General features: G+C 41.1%; 6 protein-coding genes across 16 annotated transcripts; 3 read left to right on the top strand and 3 right to left on the bottom strand.

The window, feature by feature from the left end:
* Positions 1–146: 146 nt before the first annotated feature.
* Sans (SAM_USH1G_HARP domain-containing protein Sans) lies at positions 147–4,979 on the bottom strand. 9 transcript variants are annotated; one of them, XM_089470630.1, is made up of 6 exons: positions 4,841–4,979; positions 2,491–2,556; positions 2,249–2,392; positions 1,964–2,185; positions 647–1,690; positions 147–590 (listed from the first exon to the last, which is right to left on the bottom strand). In XM_089470630.1, exons 1-6 carry the CDS (start codon positions 4,894–4,896, stop codon positions 425–427), a joined length of 1,698 nt encoding a protein of 565 aa, XP_089326756.1. In that variant the 5' UTR covers positions 4,897–4,979; the 3' UTR covers positions 147–424. The 9 variants fall into 9 exon arrangements, with proteins under 9 accessions (XP_089326756.1, XP_017865610.1, XP_089326761.1 ...); XM_018010121.2 differs by lacking the exon at positions 4,841–4,979 and adding an exon at positions 4,333–4,752; XM_089470635.1 differs by lacking the exon at positions 4,841–4,979 and adding an exon at positions 4,396–4,752.
* On the top strand, positions 3,533–4,206 carry LOC108615577 (uncharacterized). Its single transcript, XM_018010143.2, has 2 exons — positions 3,533–4,004; positions 4,066–4,206. The coding sequence occupies exons 1-2, from the start codon at positions 3,548–3,550 to the stop codon at positions 4,125–4,127; spliced, it is 519 nt and encodes a 172-aa protein (XP_017865632.1). The 5' UTR covers positions 3,533–3,547; the 3' UTR covers positions 4,128–4,206.
* Positions 4,980–5,611: 632 nt separating the features above from the next.
* On the top strand, positions 5,612–7,482 carry SCCRO3 (defective in cullin neddylation 1 domain containing SCCRO3). Of its 2 annotated transcripts, none has more exons than XM_018010134.2 (4): positions 5,612–5,795; positions 5,863–5,994; positions 6,063–6,393; positions 6,452–7,482. In XM_018010134.2, the coding sequence occupies exons 1-4, from the start codon at positions 5,612–5,614 to the stop codon at positions 6,810–6,812; spliced, it is 1,008 nt and encodes a 335-aa protein (XP_017865623.1). In that variant the 3' UTR covers positions 6,813–7,482. The 2 variants fall into 2 exon arrangements, with proteins under 2 accessions (XP_017865623.1, XP_017865622.1); XM_018010133.2 differs by having other exon boundaries at positions 6,060–6,393.
* A 246-nt stretch (positions 7,483–7,728) lies between these two features.
* On the top strand, positions 7,729–11,160 carry LOC108615562 (uncharacterized). 2 transcript variants are annotated; one of them, XM_089470628.1, is made up of 6 exons: positions 7,729–7,875; positions 7,942–8,233; positions 8,302–8,492; positions 8,569–10,135; positions 10,194–10,333; positions 10,410–11,160. In XM_089470628.1, exons 2-6 carry the CDS (start codon positions 8,166–8,168, stop codon positions 10,583–10,585), a joined length of 2,142 nt encoding a protein of 713 aa, XP_089326754.1. In that variant the 5' UTR covers positions 7,729–7,875; positions 7,942–8,165; the 3' UTR covers positions 10,586–11,160. The 2 variants fall into 2 exon arrangements, with proteins under 2 accessions (XP_089326754.1, XP_017865608.1); XM_018010119.2 differs by having other exon boundaries at positions 7,756–7,951; positions 8,059–8,233.
* Positions 11,161–11,364: 204 nt separating this feature from the next.
* Positions 11,365–12,994, bottom strand: sug (sugarbabe). Its single transcript, XM_018010126.2, has 2 exons — positions 12,448–12,994; positions 11,365–12,249 (listed from the first exon to the last, which is right to left on the bottom strand). Exons 1-2 carry the CDS (start codon positions 12,852–12,854, stop codon positions 11,502–11,504), a joined length of 1,155 nt encoding a protein of 384 aa, XP_017865615.1. The 5' UTR covers positions 12,855–12,994; the 3' UTR covers positions 11,365–11,501.
* A 5,831-nt stretch (positions 12,995–18,825) lies between these two features.
* On the bottom strand, positions 18,826–19,801 carry LOC108615579 (proteasome assembly chaperone 4). The gene has a single exon (XM_018010146.2). The coding sequence runs from the start codon at positions 19,362–19,364 to the stop codon at positions 18,912–18,914; it is 453 nt and encodes a 150-aa protein (XP_017865635.1). The 5' UTR covers positions 19,365–19,801; the 3' UTR covers positions 18,826–18,911.
* Between the last annotated feature and the right edge of the window lie 5 nt (positions 19,802–19,806).

Genomic DNA, 19,806 nt, shown 5'->3' with positions numbered 1-19,806 from the left:
ATTCACCACACTACTAGCAGAAGTCTATGGTGGCTTACAATTTTCACCTCACTCATCTAGAGTTGTAAAATCTAATACTTTGTAAGCTAAGAGAATATTCCCCTTTATAGGAGACACAGGTCTGCATATATATTAGACTATAATCATTTGTAATATCCAGTATATATTTCAAATCCGCCTCAGTCCATAAGAGAATATGGTGGGCTTTTGTGTTCGTCTCTTCCATCTTATGCAGTTGTGATCTCTGTTTATTTAGCTCGTCATGCACATATGTTTATACATACATATATGGATACATATACATAAGCAAACATACACAGAATTCGCATATATAACAATATCCATTAATACATTTCATAATAAAATTGAAGTTTTAAAAGCAGAGGCAAAGAAACATCTTATGCTGGGATACTGGGGCCTCAGCCTATAGCCGACTATCCACAAGTGGTCCAGGTGTAGCCAAAGCATTGCGACGCTCCTGTATAGCAAATGTCAACTTGCGAAAGGGTCCCAGTGGCAAGCCAAGCGATTTCAGGTCCGCCTCCGTCAGCAGCATAAGTGTCTCCAGATCGATTTCCTGTTTCTGAAAACTGAAATGCACAAATTAAATGCAAAACAATTGAGTATATAACATATATTTACGCACACAGGCAAATATTCCTCTAGTGCCCACACAGATAGAAAGCGCTGCAGTGCACTGGCCGACACCTGTTCCTCATCGTCATCATCGCTGTAGACATCATCGCCAGCGCCCTCAGAGTCGGAGTCATCGGATAGATTCAGATACAAGCGCGCTTTGCTGTTATTTTTGTTGTTGTTGCTGCTGCTTGCATTTCGCATGGTTGAGCTGGAGACGCTATCGATGCCATCCGATTGCAGTTGCAGTTGACTCAGCGCCGCAGTCACTGAACGTCGGAAGGCAATGCTGCCCAGCATGGTCGGTCGATCGAAGAGACCGACAGGTCGCTGCAGCACCTGCAGCTCCTCGTTCAACTCCTGCGAGAGCTGTGCATCGCCTAGTATATCCGGCTGTGAAAAGCTGCGCGCCAGCGCCGTGCTATAGCCCAGACGTCCTACCTCCTCGTCATCCAGCTCGAAGACATCTGCAATCTTGCCACGCTTGCCATCTTGTTCATCCGTGGAGCTAAATGTGCCCACATACAGCACCTCCGAGTCCCTTTGTAGCCCTGTTAGCGACGTTATTGTACGCTTGCCATCCGGCTCCAGTTCACGCACCTTGAATCCTCCATCATTCGCCGCAGCATGTGGGCAGGATTTGGAGTGTTGCGACTTTCCCTGTTGCTGTTGCAGCTGCGACTGCTGATGCTGCTGCTGTGGCGGCTTCTTTTGCACTGTGCCCATGCGACTGGCAATGGTGGAGCCGCCGCTGCTGCTGCTGCTACTGCCCACCAGATCGCTGAATTTGGTCGCGGATGTGCGTGCTGTAGCTGCTGCCTGCTCCCTGGGCGTCTTGTTCAGATTGCCCTGGCTGGACCAAATCTTTTGCTTCAGCGTGGAGAGCATGTTGCTCGACTTGCTGCTGCTGCTGCTGACCAATGTCTGAGCATTGCTTGGCTTTAGATCGCAGTAATCGTGCTTCTGCTGCTGTTGCTGCTGGCGCTTCATATATTCCTTCACACGTTTCTCGCACTCTTTCTCAGCTATTTCCTTGAGCGCTTTTGCCTTTTTTCTGTTAATTAAATAGTTTCATTAATTAATTAAGCACAAGTATTAAAATTTATTCAAATATTTGAAAAGTGCAACACAGTCCTTGTTATCGATACCAGAGATTGCGATTTAAAACTCTACTCAAATTGGCAAGCCATTTTCCCTTAAACAGTCGTTGTCTGTTATCGATAGGGACTTTTGCGATTATTTTCAAGTGTAGCAATCGGTACTCTACAAACAAGCACTCCTTGCTTGCCATCGATAACAATTATTCAAATTCAGGTTCGCGCCTTACTTTTCATTTGCCTCAAAACTGGCTGCAGCTGCGTCTAAATAACGCAAAATGTCGTCGCGATTATTTATGGCTGCCAGATCCTTGGCATTGTGTCTGTCAATATCCAGTGCATATATATTAACACCGAATTTATACAGAAAATCAACGCAATGTAAATGTCCCTTAGCTGCAGCCAAATGAAGCGCTGTATTCCCAAATTGATCGCACTTATCCGGATCGCCGCTGCAGAAGAATAATTTTACAATACAGCCGGAATATTTGGTCTTAAAATTATTTATTATTTACCCCCTGCCGCATAGTAAGCGCAGCGCATCTAAGCGACCCTCAAATGCTGCCCACATGACGGGTGTCATTGAGTCATCGTCCTTGGCATTGGCATCCTTACGCGTTGCCTCCTTCAGCACATCAAGCAGCCCGTCTTTGGCAGCTCTGTTCGAAAGCAAAGAACAATTAATGATGCTTGTAGCGCAGATAAGATACGTACGATGTTACGAGGTAGCATTATTAATTGCATGTTCTTTACTCACTTGTGAAAACGATCTGAAGTCATTTTTCCACCTCTTATCTGTTGTGTATTTCCATAGACTACGAACCTGTTTGAATAAAAGCTAAATTATATTCGATCTCAGTAGGCCAATTTCGAGGAACTTTGCCAGCTAAGGAACACTCCAGTAATACTTATTTAGATGCAATACAGCTCTCAGTAGAAACACACATATATACATAATTTATATCTATACTTATAACAAGTACATAAAAATCACAAATCCGAAAATATAAATTATAAATTCAATATCCTTCAAAATGACTAAAGTCAACAGCAAGGAACTCAATAAGAGTGCGAAGAAGCTAAAATTGAAGAAGGACACGAATAAGGACTCCTTTAAGCGTAATCTGCAAACGCAGATCAATTTAAGCGGCAAACTCTGGCTAGAAATGGAGAAAGAGCTCAAGTGGGTAGAGTTCAAGGATATCAAGAAGGAAAAAATGTCGCCGCCTTTGATCGTCAACAAGTTGGATTAGACTCATTCAAGAAGGCATCATTGGCGCCAACAAGTAGGATTAAGTTAATTAAATTATATTCATGCTTCATTTCATGTTGTCTATAAAACAAAATAACACTAACAATATTTTTGTAATCAATGGACAGGACACAATTTCGATTTATATGTATTTCCAAATAAATAAAAAATTGAATAATTACCGATTAAATTGAGATTTGTTGATGAATGCATTCATATGAGAGCTTACTGTAATGATAAACAGGCAAAAAGCCAGACGAATTTTGAGTCGAAACTTAGAAAACCCTCGCAAAATGATTGTAAGAATCTGACATGAAATGATAATTGTTCGGTTAGGAAATTTTAAATAATTCTTAGCATTTCTCAACACTAGTAAAATTAATAGTTCTAATGTAATCGTTCAATCTATAAATTTGGTCAAACAAAGTAAGCCTGTTGAAAATATTTCAGATTACATTCAATTCGTTTGTATGATTACACTCACAAATAAATTTCAATCTAATACTTTTACTATCTATATAAATATATTTTGTATAAACAATCTAAGGACAAAACTGCAGAAATGGACCAACAATGCTTGGGCCAACTTGACTTCAACTTCAAGTCGGCTGTCAACTTGGCTAACCAGGAAATCAAATGTTTACCCATTGAGAAGAACCCGTTCTATATACCATACGATTGCACCGATCTCTATTTATGGAGGAAGGAATCTAATTTGAGCCAGCTCAAACTGAAGACATTGAAAAAGAAAAATATCTTAAGGAAACCTATTTTGCAACGTCTGCAAACCCAATCACAGGCCCATGGCAAGGATTGGCTGAAACAATGCAAATCGGATTTGGAATGTGAAATCACTTGGGTGAACTCTTTAGATATCAAAAAAGTGGACAAGACACGAGCATATAGCATGAGCGACTTACAGGATGAGTGCGAGAGGATCCCATATAATGCTGGTGATATTGACATTGATGAAATTCTCATACCAAAACGAATGTCTGAGATGGCAAAAACCATGTATAGTTAAGTTATTGAAAGTACTTTAGAGTTCATTTGTTTATAAATTATTAATTTTATATTCAGTTAAGCCTTACGTTAAGAACCCCTCACTTACAAATTCAAAAGAAATCGACCTCAAACGGTAAATTCTTACTAGATCTATTCACACGTTGTTAAAAAAAAGTTCGTATGACACTTTCTGTGAAGTGAAAAGGAAAAGCTCGAGCTCACGTTCCGGTTGGAGTTCACACACACACACACGCACACAAATGCACATATACGATGATCATGCTGTACATTCAGTTGGCCAAAAGAAATTACTTGCATATGAATGTGTGTGTGCACACATACCCAACAACAAGTTCACTCAACCTTATTTCTTGGCTACGAATTGCCCAAAATAATAAAACGAACCACGAAAGCACTCGACCATTAAGTGTATACAAACAAAAAAATGTCTGTTATACTTAGTTTTTTTTGGCAAAGTTCACACACGATTTTCCAACAGCTTGACACTTTGTTGTTGTTTTTGTTGTTGCAACAACAAGAGCCGTGGCTTTTCTTTTGCGATCAGCGGAATGGGCAAGCGTATACCGTCGAGTGTTGTTTGGCAACTGAAACTCTAATTGGAATTGAAACCGGGAGCGACAATCGCCACAGAGAGTGCGCCACTCAGTACGGAGCTGCCAGACCTCAAGCCGAACCAAAGCTTAGAATTTTCAAAATTATACTGATCGAAAGCACTCACATTAAACTCTAGTTTTATATGAGCTGCATTTAGCGAATAAAAAAAATACATAAATTACATGCAAATATTTAAAAATGTTGAAATTTGTAACTAAATTATGGTTTAATTTACCTATCGATTGCAGCTGAAATTCGTGTGCTGAGATATACTTGCAGCCCTGGTGCCATGTCCCATGTTATCGATACGTCGTGCAATAGTTATTTTAGGGCCAGCAATTTTGCAGAAAAAACGTAGCCTCGTGAAACACACATACAAAACATAAATATAAATAAAAAACTGATTAAAAACTTCAAATAAATATGAATATGGATTACTATGTGTAATGTGGTGCGATAGAACATACATGTAAAATGTGAAATACACTGAGGCTGACGAATTCACGCACATTTGTGGTGGTTTGCTGACTACTGCACTTGCATATGTATATGTGTATGTATACACCCATACACAAATACATACACACATATGAGTTTGCGTAGGAGGCATCAAAATAACAACAGCATCAGTAGCAGCAGCAGTAGAAACAGCAACAAGGAACTCTTTAACATATGCTCGATGCATCAATGGTGCATTAGCATTTCCCGCGTGCACAAGCTCGTCAACGTTCCATGGAAATTCCAGTGCCAATGTCAAGCAGTCAATGTCAAGGCGAGCTAACGCTAACTAAGTAATTAATATCAACACAACACACACTCACATACACTCTGAAAGCCATAGCCCATAGTAGCCAAGTTAAAATATAGACAAGTGTCAACACGCATACACACAAACAATTACACTTACATACACACACACACAGACACACAACAAATTAAAGCAAAATAGCAACCCATAGAATATTGTTAAGTCCAATCGGCCCGTTGAAGAAGCGTGCATCGCACTATGGGCAATTGCCTGAAATGCTTCCAGTCGTCGTCGTCTTCGTCCGCCGCACCAACGTTGCCAACAAGCCAATCATTACCAAACGCATTGCAAAATCTAAACGCCAACAACAGCTGCCAAGCGGCCACCAGCATTGGCAACTGCTACGACATTGTTCAATCTAATGCAAACGACAGGCCACGAGGTAAGAGATTTCTGACTGAAATATATTTGTTCCGCATGATTATTATTTTGAATTTTCTATTTCACAGAAACTGATGAATTGCTCTCTAATCGAACTCCACTCAAGCCAGCTAACAATTGTGATACTAAACGTAATAGTTTTAAGTCCTTAGGCTTGCTTAATGGCAGTGCGCCAACCATGAGCGACATAATAACAACTGGCAAGTGAAACAGTAGAGAAACAATATATTCAATGAGATTACAATAATAGTTATTCTCATTACAGCAGTGAAAGAGTCCATGGAGGTGTCACATCAAGCGCTAAATAAACTATTTGAGATCTACAAAGATCCCGATGAAGAAGATATGATACTCACGGATGGCATTGAACGTTTATGCCTTGATCTTAATTATCAGCCGGATGAGTTTGCAATACTTGTGCTTGCCTGGTGCTTGGATGCCTCACAGATGTGCCGATTCACCAGAACGGAGTTCATCGATGGCCTCCATAAGATGCGTGCAGACTCAATTGAAAACATACGTTTAAGACTTGAGCATACAATTGAGATGCTTAAGGTTGATTCGGAAATGTTTAAGCAGCTCTATCGTTTTACCTTTCGGTAGGTCAATACGCTATAATAATTATTTATTTTATATTTATATCCATTTGTTTTGCAGTTTCGGCTTGGAGCCCGATCAGCGCGTTTTATCGCTTGAAATGGCAATCGATTTGTGGAAACTTGTGTTCACTGTACAAACACCTGATCTCTTTTCAAACTGGGTTAACTTCCTCGATAAGCATCCGAACATACGACGCATACCCAAGGATACATGGAACATGTACCTCAATTTTACTGAACAATGTGATATAGACAATTACGATGATACCGAAGCGTGGCCAAGTCTCTTCGATGACTTTGTCGAATATGAAAAGAATCGTGCTCTGGAAATGGCCACCGTCCACGATGATGACAACAACAATGATGATCCATTGCAATGCCATGTCAAAGCCGGTGGCGATATGCGTCATGTGTCATAGTTTAAGTGTGTCAGACAGTAGCCCAACACAGAGCCACACACCCAGAACACCCACACACAGAACCGTTTTGAAGGGCCAAGCGACGTTCAATAGAAATTTAAATCTGTACAATTTTAAATACGATATTTATTTACGCGCTCTCTGTCTCTCTCTGACACTCCCTGTCTCGTATCGATATCTTTTGATTTCTGTTTTGTTTTTGTTTACTTGCAAGTTGCAACACCTTTGTAGTCGGTCATAGATCTAAACGATGCGGTGCTGGCGCTGCTTGGATGATTCACAACCAACTCGAACAACAAAAGAGAAAACTGCACTCATAGCCAGACAGTCAGACAACAGCCAGCTAGCTGATAATTTAAACTGCAAACAATTTAACACTTAAAAGGAAAGAATGAAATGAAAGAAAAGGGCAATGGACGCATTTGTTTATAAATTTTAAAGACTTATCAACAAGAATTTCGAAAAAGCTCAATCATACGAAACCACATGTGTATATAGTATATGTACTAAATGACTTGATTCAACTAGAAGAGCAAACATCTTTTCAATGTGTGCAAAATCGTATATATATATATACATATATATAAATTATAGCAATTAACTGATGTATTATTTAAAAGAAACAAACAAACAAAAGCAAAATATTAAAAGATTGCATCATTTTATGGCACTTAACTATTTAATTGCATTAAAATTACATACTTAGTTCTAAGTAGTGGATGTGAATTAAATAAAAATAAACTAAACTAATAGAAACCAATAAAAATCTTTAAATTTCAAATAATATTTGTGTCATATGTGCAAAGCTTTAATTTTTAGTTGTAAAACGAATGTGCGAATTGCAGAATATTGATAATAAAACATAATTAAGCTATATTTATTTAAATCTAATTAATTATATTGTTAAATTTAATAATGATTTTTATTTAATTATTTATTTGAGCGATTTTTACTATCGATAGTGCCATCGATATTTGTTGTGCCTACGCGCCTATCGAATTTACCAGTGATGTGTTGACTATTGTGCACAAACGCATGCACATATACAAATATATATACATATGTACGTGCGTACTTATTGCATATTGATAAAAATTTGTAAAAATCCACTTGGCAATTTACTTTATAGGCCCCGATAAGTAAGTAGTTGTGTGAAACAATTATCTCAGCTGAGTGGCGCTTCAACTGCGTACAAATATTACGCGCATTCTATGCGGATTGATTCACGATTTGACATTGAAAACAGAAATTGCGATGAAGAGTTGGTCATAGAGAGGAGCAAAGGGCAAGGTAACGTTCGATCGAAAGGACATACACGCGCGCACAGACACACACAAACACACCAATAGGAATATGCCCTGCGAAAGCTGTGGGATTGAATTCACGGTATTTCGCCGTAAACGCAGCTGTTTCGACTGCAGGTAAGTCGGAAATTGATATTGAATAGCTTTATTTGGCTCTATCATCCCATTAAAATGTTTTATTGCAGGCGCTATTATTGCAGCAATTGTCTGACTGGGGCGACGGCGGCGACGACGTTGACATCGACGTCGCGTCGTTGCCAGCGCTGTGCAATATTTGCTCAACGTCCTTTGCTGCGCACGGATTTGCTAAAGTTAAAGCCGAAGGATTTAATATTCTATTTGCAATCCAAACACATTTCCACTGAAGGCTGTCTGGGTGAGTGTTTGCCGCTACGATCATATATATGTATCTATATAAAATCTAATTGGTCTTTGTCTTTTGGGCTGTGCAGAGAAGGAAGAACTGGTTGGTCTGGTGCTGACGCATGTCGCTCAATCGGATCGAGAGAGAGGCTGTCCGCCTAATCAGAACCAGAGTCCGGGTCGTGGCCAAGCCAATCCCATGGACAGTTTGAAGCAAACGTGCCAAAACTTTTTCACCAATCTAAGTGACAATATCAGTGATTCCTTAGCGTCCTTTGACACAAAATCAAGTTCAAAATCTACGTCAAACAGTCGCCAGGCATCCAATGATAATGGAGCAACAACTCCACCCACACACATTTTTGAGCAGCCGCGCGTGTCCACAAGAGAAATTCCAACGTATGCCAGTGCTGGCGGTGTCCAGCCGACGCCTGTCCGCACGCCTAGCATACCGCGAACCAACTCCACAGAGGTGGCGCATGTGCATGTCAGTCCATCAACATCCTCGACGCATACGACAACATCGCCCACGGCCACGCAGGAGCGCAGAACTTTGGCCACAGAGGCGGCCCGACTGCTGCAACAGGCTGAGCCTGACAACTCGGAGTGTGATTGCTCGGATGATGAGATCATAACCACGTTCAGTGAGCGTACATCGCTTAAGAATAGCGAGAACAGCGCTGGGCCGGCCAGCAGGCCAACGTTGGAGATCAGCTCCGCGGCTCAAACACCGACCACAACAGCAATAGCAACGGCAACCACGGCTACGGCAACAACAACAGCCACGACAAGCACCAGTCCAGGCTATTCCAAGCAGGGCTCACTCAGCTCCAAAGTGGATGCCTGCGGTGCAGACGCCTCATCCCAATCCAGCTTCGAGGAGCTCGGCGCCATTGGCGGCATCTCCGATGAGAGCAAGGCTACGACCGACACGAACAGCAGCAACTTGGATCAGTGGCAAATACTTGAGCAAACAAGTAGCAGTCAGCCGCCACAGCAGCAGCTGCTGCAGGACCAGCAGCAACAGCAGCAAGAGGTTGATGCAGTCAATGATGATGAGATTCTGCAGGTGACGCTGCATACAGAACCGCAGCCGCCACAGCGTGTTAAGAAGGTGACACGACGACGCTCCGAGGGTTATCTGAATCGTCGCCATCAATCCAGCGATGATGATGACGAATCACCGGTGGCTCCTCTCCACGGCTTGGCACTGAGCACGCTCAGCGAACAGCCGGAGCCGGCGCTAGGTGCTGTGGCATCCAATAGCTGTCAGCGTTGCGGCAAGAATAAGACGAACATCAGGCGACATGTGGATAAAATGCGCCGACATTTGGAGAATTCCCAAATGTCCGAGGCGGACATTAAGCGTGAGCTGCAAGAGTTTCTCAGCTACCTGGAGCAGCGTACCAAGTCTCTGGAGTGCTCCGATGCGGACAGTCACGCTGTTTCGCCGTTGAGCAGCGTCGAGGCAGGTGCGACAGGTGTTGCGCATCCAATGCCTATAACTCCTACGATTGAGTTTTCGCCCACGCAGGATGATCACGAGACGCACTGGGAGGACGATGAGGGCATCCATGTGTATGCCTCGCCCTTGGGCTTTGAGCCGCCCAACAGCTTGGATTCGCGCTTCGTGAACCTGGAAGAGTTTGAGGATAGGTGAGTAGAAGCTGAAATAAACGAAAGTCAGATAGTAAAGTTATCAATGGCTTTACAGAAAAGACTTGGAGAACTTGACTGTGAAACAGTTAAAGGAGGTGCTAATGTTGCATCGCGTCGACTACAAAGGATGCTGTGAGAAACAGGAGCTGCTCGATCGCGTATGTCGATTATGGAAGACGTTGCGAACAGCGCCAGGTAAGTGGAAACTCTTTACCAAACATACATACAAGATGTATTACATATATCCATATATATATAATCATATATATAGCTGTTGAAAAACTAGCCACAGACGAGCTGTGCAAGATCTGCATGGATGCGCCCATTGAGTGCGTGTTTCTGGAATGCGGCCACATGGCGACCTGCACCAATTGCGGCAAGGTGTTAAACGAGTGCCCGATTTGTCGACAATATATTGTACGAGTTGTAAGATTCTTTAGGGCGTAATATTCTAAATTTTGCAGCCAATATATAGCATTGCTTATTATAGTTCTTCTTGATTTGTACAATATATATAAACAATCGGTTAGGGCCAAGTGATTTGTAGCTCTGTACATATTGAGAGTATGTAAAAGGTAATATTTAAGCACTGGATGTGCTTTATCTGTAAAGTTATTTCTTGGGTCTTGTATGCTCAATTACTGCAGTTGAATGAGAAACTTCGAGAAACAATTTCGTTCCGTTATATATATCTATATATATAAGATGATAGCTCTGGCAATATTAATAATTGTATTCCATTCTACTTTTTTGCTGCAAGCTAAGAAATACAACTTGAAAAGTGTGTATTTATTTGAACTTGTGAAATACCTGACATTTGTTTTGTTTGTCCCTTGCTATTTATTTAACCATTTCCCTCCCCCAAGTTGTTTCTATATGTAGTAGACTTAGCTAAGATAACATTCCTATATTAAATGTAAATGGAGGAATCTATATTTAAAAACTGTTGTAACAAAAAACTCTTCTAGTTTTCGCATTTACATTATATAATAAATAAAGAGTCAACACATATTTCATTAAAACCAGCTTGGCGTTTGAAATTGGCGCGCGCGATAGATGAATAAGTGAATCTATCGCCTATCGATTAATTTCAGTGCTGTAGCTTGGCGCCTTTGCAGCACTGTTTGGGTTTTTTACTTGGCTAAATTTTTGAAATGCGAAAGCTCAACGGATATTAATATATGAAATGCGTGTTTTTTGTCTTCTCAGCTGAAAATTATATAACCTTTGATTAGTTTGTGATTCAATTGAAAACAGTCTTTATTGTAAACTAAATAATAGTGCTTATATTAATGACAAGGGCTAGCTCTATAATGGCCTGATGACTAGAGTTAAGTGGAAGGATTAGATTATGTTAACTCCTTCAAGTTCTGTGCACGCGCAAATCGAGCGGCGTTGGTGTATCCATATCCATGCTGATATCTTCACTGTGTAGATAACGATAATTGTGCTGCCAGTATGAGGTGGCGGAGGAGGAGGAGGAGGAGTTGGCATATTCGCTATGGTGTTTGGCTTGCAGCGAATAATCGCTTGCCACGTTGTCACGCTCAGCCAAATCCAGATAGTAGTTGGCTGTGGATTCAGCTACAGGTGCAGGTACAGGTGCTTTCAGGCAGGTGTAGGATGGCTCGCTGGCCTCCAGCATACAGGTGGTCGTCTGGCTGGCAATCAGCTGAATGCTGTGCTTGAACGTCTTCACATGCTTGCGCAGCGACGAGGGATCCGTGTAGCGTTTCTGACAGCCCTGCACCTTGCACATATAGGGCTTTTCCATGGAGTGCGTGCGCGTGTGCTTGAACCGATCCGAGGAATTCGAATAGGCCTTCAGGCAGCCCTCAAAGTGGCACTTGTAGGGCTTCTCGCCGGAATGCGAACGGATGTGTATTTTCAGGTTCTCGGCACGCGAAAAGGACTTCTCGCACAGATGGCAACGGTGCGGCTTCTCCTTGGTATGGGTGCGCACATGGACCAGCATCTTGTAGCGCGCATTGAAGCCCCGATCGCTGCGCTGACAACCGCTCCAGCGGCAGTAGTAGAGCCCGTCGTGCAGCGAGGCGATGGCGTGACGTAATGTGACATGTTGTGCGAGCGCCTCCAGGGACTCGAAAACTCTACAAGAACAAAGGCGGAGAGCTACTGTTAAACGGGATGTCTACAGTGGAGTGCCAAATATTGGCTATGCATTTTTAATCATATTTATGTAATTTAATGAAATATATATTGAAGTGATTTTCAATTGACCTTTTGTTTCCTTAAACAAATTCAAGTTTACCCGTTATTATGAGCTCGACTGTAAAGTGTAAGCTTACCTTGAGCAATCATGCCAATTGCATATGAAGTCGCAGTCGCTGCAGCTGCTGCTGCCGCTTTGATCGCTGCAGGACGTGTGTGTGGGTGAGCCAGAGCCAGAGCCGGAGCCGGAGCCGGAACTGGGGCACTTCATGATGACGGACTGTGTGCGTGAAGCTGAAGCTGAAGCAGAAGCGGACCCGGAAACGGAAACGGCTTCAGCAGACGGTGCAGCTCTTGGCGGTGTTATGGGCGGCGTTGGGAATCGGATATATTGCATTTGTGGCAATTGCTGTTCACTCAGCCAACTGCCGGCCACCGGTTGTATTATGTACGGCGGCGTATTGTACGGCGTATAGACAACACTCGAGGGCGGCTCGTAGTATGCGCTATTGGAGAAGATGGGCTTTTGTACTAGGATATCCATTGCGTGTGTGTGTGTGTGTTAGTTGGTTTTGGAATCTTGCTTCTTTTGATTTAATATTTGAGTTTTTGTTTTATTGTCTCTATTGCTGCGTAGTGTTCGCTAGAGCGATTGTTAAACGAATGAGCCGCTCGCCTGCAGACATTCGTGTATTATTTGAAACCGATAAGGAGCCAGAGCGAGAGAGCGCGAAAAGATAGAGCGCGTGAGCGAGGGAGAGGGAAACAATTGGCGCTTATCAGGCAGCCCCCAAAGCGAAGGCTGTGCACGCAGACAGGCCAGCGGGAGACGGGGAGCCGAACAATCGAGCAGTTAAGCACCGTCGGACATCCGAACGTAGCCAAAAAAAAAAAAAAAAAACAATAACGAAAGAGAAGAAACCAAACTTCTGGGCCAAGTTAGTTGCGTGTGCGTAGAAACATGCAGCAACAAAGTGTTAAACATGCCAGAGATAGCAAACAGGCGAGGAGGGGAGTGGGGTAGAGTGGAGGGGCGCCGGCTTCATCCGGCGCGCATGTGATGTACGTGAGTGAAGCACCGTTTTGGCCACTGTAAGCTGAAGGGGGGGCGGGCGGGCGCGTGACTAGCGCCTGAGGCTGACTTGCGCCTTATCAGCGCAACGTACAAGTGGAAAATCGGTCTATCCGTCGACAAGTTGGCATGTGTGTGGGTAATGATCAACAGCAACAGCCGCAGCAGCCGCAGCAGCAGCAGCAACAACAACAGCAATAAGAGTCAACAGCTCTTTGCGGGGGTAGCAGCTGCGATAGGAAATTGCACTTCGTACTTTCTCTCTCTCACTCTGCTTCCCTCTCTTGCCCTCGCCCGGTCGAGTCGCACAAGCGCCTCAGCTGAAACCCCCCCACAGCTGTTGACTGTGCTACGGTGCAGATAAAGACGTTTCACGCTGTCGTTATCGATCCGAGCCGACTTTTTGTGTTGCGGTTCGGGCCAAGTTAACAATTTACAAACAATGCCAGCCGTATCTGCGACGATGACGCTTATTCAGTCTATAGCTGTTGTTGTTGTTGTTGTTGTTGCTGTTGTTGTTTTCCTTTTGGAACAGTCGAGGCATTCGCCAATTCCCAGCCATCTTATCAATGGGCAGACTGTAGCGTCTCTAGCGTCTTCCACGCCTGTGGCCGGGGTGTGCGCGGTGCTTGCCGTCGTCAGCTCTGCTGGGTGGTTAACTCTTATCAGTTAGCAAAACAGTCTGGTTACCCATTTGATAGGAAGTGAATCACATATGCTGCGCTTCAACCAGCCCAGCTAGCGACTCCGATCGCGGGGGCCTTACATAAATAAGCACTCGGAAATGGTATGACATCAGTGGCTACGATTAGCCCAGGGCGACTGATACTACGCCAACCCCCTCCCCCGTCTCGTTCCACCCCACTATCTGACCCCACCTGGTGTTCAATGTCAGTCGATTGCAACAGGTGCATTCAGAGTTTGTAATCGAAGTGCGCAAAAGGAAAACGAAAAGCAAAAAAAAAAAAAAAAAAAAAAAGAAAAAGACAAAGTCATGATTTATTTTTAGATTAACTTACAGATATGAAATCGGGGAATCGCCCTCTGGACTGTTATTAGAACAGGCGCGAAGTACAGTTGCGACATTCTTTCTTGCCTTTCTGTCTACGCATCGTAATTAAAGCTCGATAAAATTGTTGGGTTGAAGTACAAGTTTTTCATACGGCTAACTGTGTTATTTATCAAGTGCTGTCGAAGGGATTTATAAAACCAATTCATAAATTCGTAGTTAGAGTATAGATATTTGTTTACTGAAAGCCAATAAAAGCTGGGGCTTTTGCTATATTTCCTGTTACGGCTTGTCTAAATATACAATGTGAATGGGCTCCTATCTTAATTCCATATTAATGTCCATATACAAGAACAAGGATTTAGTATATCTGTCACGTTTCGCTATAGTACTACGTTTTTTTTTTACGAGTAAAGGGTCAAGGTCTAACAGTCAGTTTTAATGAGGTTATGTGACTGTTATACGTAAACTGCGCGAATGTAGTATAACAGCTTAATAAACAAGCTAGTTAAGAGTGTGTAATACACAAGTAAGAGTATATCAGAAAGGTTATAATATACCTGTCAGATTATATTATAACAGCTTTTCTTGCCCTATAGCCTGTTATATATGTGCAAAGTTCTAGTATAACAGCTACATTCAAGAACATCAGTCAGATTTTGGTATAACAGATGTATTGTTGCATATTAGACAGATCCTGGATTTGTTGAAATATAACAGATTTTAAGTAGAACATTAAGTATTTAGTATAACAATCGAAATATAATATAACAGCCTGGGAAAAACACAGCAGTCTGGTTATATTTCATAATATAACAAATAGCTCAGTGTATAACAGTCTTTACATATTACACCATACAGAAAGCTTTTAGAAGCTCTATTCTTATTATCATTATTATGAATATTCCAGTATAGATGTTTAGCTAATATTATATTTATAAAATATTCAAATAAAAATACAATATAAAAACTTCGATACCCCTGACCCCAATTTATTGCACAACATGTGTATTATTCCATCATATAAACAACGAAATTATATGTATATAATATAAATACATATATGTATGTATGTACACATATGTACATATATTTATGGATCTATACTAAAAATCTGGATTTTCTGATTCCCCTGAAAGCTACAAACTGAACTTTGTATGGCGCGAGCTGTGCTTCGCAGTTGATAAGCGACCACACAATTGAGCTCAACTATTGTCCGGCAACAGCTGAAGATGGAGAAGAAGAAGCAGATGAAGAAGATGCCACAGCATCCCTGAGACAGATAAGCGACGGAGAAACCTCGCGTTCATAGAGGTGAACGCGTGCGGCGCACAACATTTTTCCGTAGTACAAAATTCCAAATAAAACAAGTGCAAATGGTTCCAACGGGTGTGCGTGACTAGCAGATATCCTGGAGATGGGAATTCAGCTCAATTCCATATGGGCCAAAAGGAATGAAAAAGTTATTAAGGTCTACTTGAGGCCTATCTAGATCTGTGATGACTCAAGCTCTTAGAACGTAAGAACTAACGGATGCTCAATAAAGATTTTTATCGATTGGAGGGGAATATAACATAGATATCGAATACAATTAAACTTCATTGTGTTGTCCAAGTTCAAATCAACTCTAGAGATGATTCATAGGGCAGTCTGCCACGCCTGCTTCTGCCTATAGCGCACATCTTATACATGAAACACATGCCGCCCTTTGTCCAGTATCAGTCGTCTATAGGGTATGAAGGCAAATAAATGAAAACAAACCCCAGCAAGTGCGCCGCAATGTAGCAGAATACACAGAAACTGGATCGTTCCAGTTCTACTGGTCGCACTGTCATATAATGATGTTCAATATTTCTATCAAATTATAACAACATATACTTGAGCTGATAACCAGCCCAGGGGTCTAACTGACTGACTGGGTCTGGCCGGCTGGCTGATTGGGTTTGTGTGGAGGTGCTAAAGTGGAATGCGATAAGCCGGAACGAGTCGTGCATATTGGGGCGTACGTACGATGAAACCCAGATTCGTATTACTCTCTAGATGGTTTATCAAAGGCCCAGCCTCTCATTTTTTGCTACACAATATAAATACCATATATGTATATAAATGTATAAGTTGTATAACCTCTGCTATCTATCTATCTAGCATCTATGTATATTATATAAGTCCAGACAGTGAATGCTAGAGCAACACGAGTTATTATCCCACAATTTTCATATAACCACAACTTCATCAAATGTTATTAGAAATATATTATACGAGGGTAGTTTGAACGAACATCTTGATATGTACTTTAGATGGCAATATTTATAAATATAAATATGAAATATGAGAGGAATAAAAATTTGTTTTATTTTAGTTGAATGGAAATTTTTTTAATATTTATTATTATTATTTTATTTATTAAATTTATAAAAAATCTTTTCTTCTTTTTTTTTTGCCTACATATAGTTTTTTTAAATTTTTCTTTTTTTTTATTGCCTGTACACAGTCTTTCAATGTCTACTAAAAAGGCTCGTCACGCAAATGTATATAAAAGTTAAGAAGTGAACACAAATAAATCACAATTCATATCACTCATGCAGTTAATAGATTCATGAATTTTACAAACCACCCTCGCTCATAGGCAGACGTCCAAAGTCTGGCCAAAAAAATAAAACGCATCAAAATCATATATCGAATACTTTTTGCATGCAATTGGGGCATGAAACTAGGCTCCATTGTTTCGCGCTGTCTGGTCCCAAAATGTTATCTCAATAGCAGACAGTTTTGATATGCAAAAAATATATACAGCCGAGAGCACTGCAATTGGGCATAACAGACTGTCTCATACTCGTTTGCAGTTCCGAAGAGTGTTTATAAATAGAATTTGGGGAGTAATAGTAACAGTAGAAGCATACTAGAGAAAGCTTTAAAGCCCTTTACGAAGAGCTGTATTTAATACGAATATACTCTACCTACATCCCTGAACGGGCATATAAAAAACAAACCGCCAAATGAACATGAAAATGAAATATCATGCAAAGACTCTAATGGGAGCCGCCAGAAGTAGTAGTAGCTGGAATAGTAGACCCAATGGCTATATCAACATGTGCTATATTTATTAACTGATTTTATTGTAGTTGTTGTTGTTGTTGCTGTGGCTGATACTGCTGACAATATCTCGTCTAGACTGCCTATTATTAGAGTCCAAAAAATATTTATGAAATTCATTGTTATAAAATATGAAGCAAAAAGTTTCCACACGCAAAGATTGGCTACAAAAAAAAAAAAAAAAAAAAAAAAAACGTAAGAAACAGCTAGAAGTCTAGAATAGTAGATTCGTAGGGTTATAGCTAAATGAAAATCATATTAAGTGAGATTTATATAGTTTTCTAATAGCTAAGCAAAGTTTTTTGATTTACCTATCAAAAGCGGTCGTAGTTAACTTTAAAATAGCTAGAATTTGAATAACTATAAATGATTCTAGCTTTATCTAAACGACTGTTGATCTAAGCTCTTAATAATCTCTAGCCCGGATTTTAACTTGATCAAGATTCTAGCTATTTTTGGTATATCCTTATATTAAAATATCAAGACTAGATTTTAGCTTTACTTGAGCTTAACATTTTGCATTACATTGCTGTTTTCTAAAAGAAATATTTTAGCTAGAATTTGAATTTGAAGCTAGATTTGCCTCTAGTACACTAGGTCTAATAGGAAAAAAATATTTACGAAATATGGCTCTTAGCTATATCTAGCAATGTTTAAAGTGATATATATCTAAGCATATTTTAGTTAACCTTAGAAGTTAATTTTGTAGCAAATATGTTTCATATATTCCACATTATTAAACAATTATAAGTACTAACCATTCAATAATCAACCATTAATAGATAAATAGCACATATATATTTACAACAAACAACAACAACAAAGAAACCTGATGCAATCTCTGATTCCAATTACATTTCTGCCAAAAAAAAAGTTCACAGCACGCGCAGCAAAAAAATTATATAAAAAAAATTGACTTATCACGCCAATTTTTGTTTATTATTTTCGGAAGAGAGGTGCGGGGGTCAGAGGTTTTAGTGATAAGCCACAGGAAGCACTCAATACACGTGCAGAGGCATTTAAGGCCAGTCACACCTGTACCACACACACACACACACGTTAGACAACACTGCGCACAGCACTTACACGTAGTCCAGTAGCACAGTTTTTATTTTATTTTATAACAGTCTTATTTCAGTTAACTTTTAAACAGTTCGTAGCCAATTGAATTTTTTGCGCACGTTTGAACATGTGATGCATATCGAACTGTCTTCGACATTGTCTGGAGCCGCCGACTCCAACTCCACAGCGCCCTGGGTGAGGTCCGTGGGGTCGCGGCAAACCAAAATAAACGCCCTAGCATTGAACCACACGGCGTGTGTGGATTGAAATATTGGTATATAAATAAGTGCAATACATTTGCCTGTTTTTTAATCATAATTATAAATACATATTGAGGTACATTGAAAACAGCAGCATCAGCTGCCTCACACGAACATCTCCAGGTTCTTCTGCATATAGCTGACCAATGCCGCCTCGAACTGGGCACGTGTAACGGCGTCCATTTGCAGATTGAAGCTCACATAGAATTGACGGCCGTAGCGCATGGCCAGCTTGTTGGCCAGCACCAGAGAATCGCTCTGCCCGCTCTCGCCGAGAAATGTCGTGGAGACGATTTGCTTGCTGGGCGGACGTGATAGCATCGCCATGGCAAACTCATCCACTCGCTCGGCATCTGTGGTGCCCAGGAATATCAGTGTGCTGCCGTTCATCTTCAGCACACGCAATGTCACCTGCACAGAGCCCACAACGAGTTGAGCCATGTGCGAGGCAAAGGGCAGGCTCGATGCCGTAGCCGGAGTTGCTGCTGCTGGTGTTTGTTGTTGTTGTTTCTTGGCAATGTCGCCGCAAGCATCCTGCAAAACAGCACAGCTTTCCATGTCTATAGTTGGTTTGTTTTACTTAAGAATAATTTGATATTTGCTACTTTATAAATTTACAATGAAATGCAGTTTTTTTGTTAGATCACAGTGTTGCTAAACAAACAAATGTTTTGCAGGGCTGCAAGCTCATTTGCAAAGCTTACTGTGTTGTACAGCGCAAACATTTGCGCGCCAAAGCGAATTCAATTTAAATTTAGGGAATGTTATTTGCTTTCCCGCCGTTGAACTAAATCAAAACACATTTATATTCGCCGTTCGCAGTGTTGTTTTCATTTTATTAAGGCTCGTAATTTAAATGTAGGCGTTTTCTTTTTTTGGATTAAAATACATATTACGATTTCGATACAAGCTCCATGGATATATTGATGTGGAGCGGGTTTCAGCTTGTTTCGATTTATACTACTTAAAAGAATATATATTTATATTGAGAACTTTCTGG

The sequence above is a fragment of the Drosophila arizonae genome, chromosome 5 (genome assembly GCF_054131065.1).
Source record: "Drosophila arizonae isolate 15081-1271.41 chromosome 5, UAZ_ARI_1.0, whole genome shotgun sequence".
Taxonomy (NCBI): Eukaryota; Metazoa; Arthropoda; class Insecta; order Diptera; family Drosophilidae; genus Drosophila; species Drosophila arizonae.
Note: the sequence above shows the minus strand (reverse complement) of the source record. Positions and strands in the feature narration are given on the sequence as shown.

What these genes read in the sequence shown, in the direction of transcription:
- LOC108615577 (XM_018010143.2), top strand. Translation starts at nt 3,548, where the DNA reads ATGGACCAACAATGCTTGGGCCAACTTGACTTCAACTTCAAGTCGGCT. An exon ending in GATGGCAAAAACCATGTATA is followed by an intron (nt 4,005 to 4,065) that starts GTTAAGTTATTG and finishes TTTTATATTCAG; the next exon opens with TTAAGCCTTACGTTAAGAAC.
- Sans (XM_089470630.1), bottom strand. Translation starts at nt 4,896, where the DNA reads ATGGCACCAGGGCTGCAAGTATATCTCAGCACACGAATTTCAGCTGCA. An exon ending in CGCTTACTATGCGGCAGGGG is followed by an intron (nt 2,186 to 2,248) that starts GTAAATAATAAA and finishes ATTCTTCTGCAG; the next exon opens with CGGCGATCCGGATAAGTGCG. An exon ending in CTAGAGGAATATTTGCCTGT is followed by an intron (nt 591 to 646) that starts GTGCGTAAATAT and finishes TGTGCATTTCAG; the next exon opens with TTTTCAGAAACAGGAAATCG.
- SCCRO3 (XM_018010133.2), top strand. Translation starts at nt 5,612, where the DNA reads ATGGGCAATTGCCTGAAATGCTTCCAGTCGTCGTCGTCTTCGTCCGCC. An exon ending in TGCAAACGACAGGCCACGAG is followed by an intron (nt 5,796 to 5,862) that starts GTAAGAGATTTC and finishes TCTATTTCACAG; the next exon opens with AAACTGATGAATTGCTCTCT. An exon ending in CTCTATCGTTTTACCTTTCG is followed by an intron (nt 6,394 to 6,451) that starts GTAGGTCAATAC and finishes TTTGTTTTGCAG; the next exon opens with TTTCGGCTTGGAGCCCGATC.
- LOC108615562 (XM_089470628.1), top strand. Translation starts at nt 8,166, where the DNA reads ATGCCCTGCGAAAGCTGTGGGATTGAATTCACGGTATTTCGCCGTAAA. An exon ending in CTGGAAGAGTTTGAGGATAG is followed by an intron (nt 10,136 to 10,193) that starts GTGAGTAGAAGC and finishes ATGGCTTTACAG; the next exon opens with AAAAGACTTGGAGAACTTGA. An exon ending in GACGTTGCGAACAGCGCCAG is followed by an intron (nt 10,334 to 10,409) that starts GTAAGTGGAAAC and finishes TCATATATATAG; the next exon opens with CTGTTGAAAAACTAGCCACA.
- sug (XM_018010126.2), bottom strand. Translation starts at nt 12,854, where the DNA reads ATGGATATCCTAGTACAAAAGCCCATCTTCTCCAATAGCGCATACTAC. An exon ending in AATTGGCATGATTGCTCAAG is followed by an intron (nt 12,250 to 12,447) that starts GTAAGCTTACAC and finishes TTGTTCTTGTAG; the next exon opens with AGTTTTCGAGTCCCTGGAGG.
- LOC108615579 (XM_018010146.2), bottom strand. Translation starts at nt 19,364, where the DNA reads ATGGAAAGCTGTGCTGTTTTGCAGGATGCTTGCGGCGACATTGCCAAG.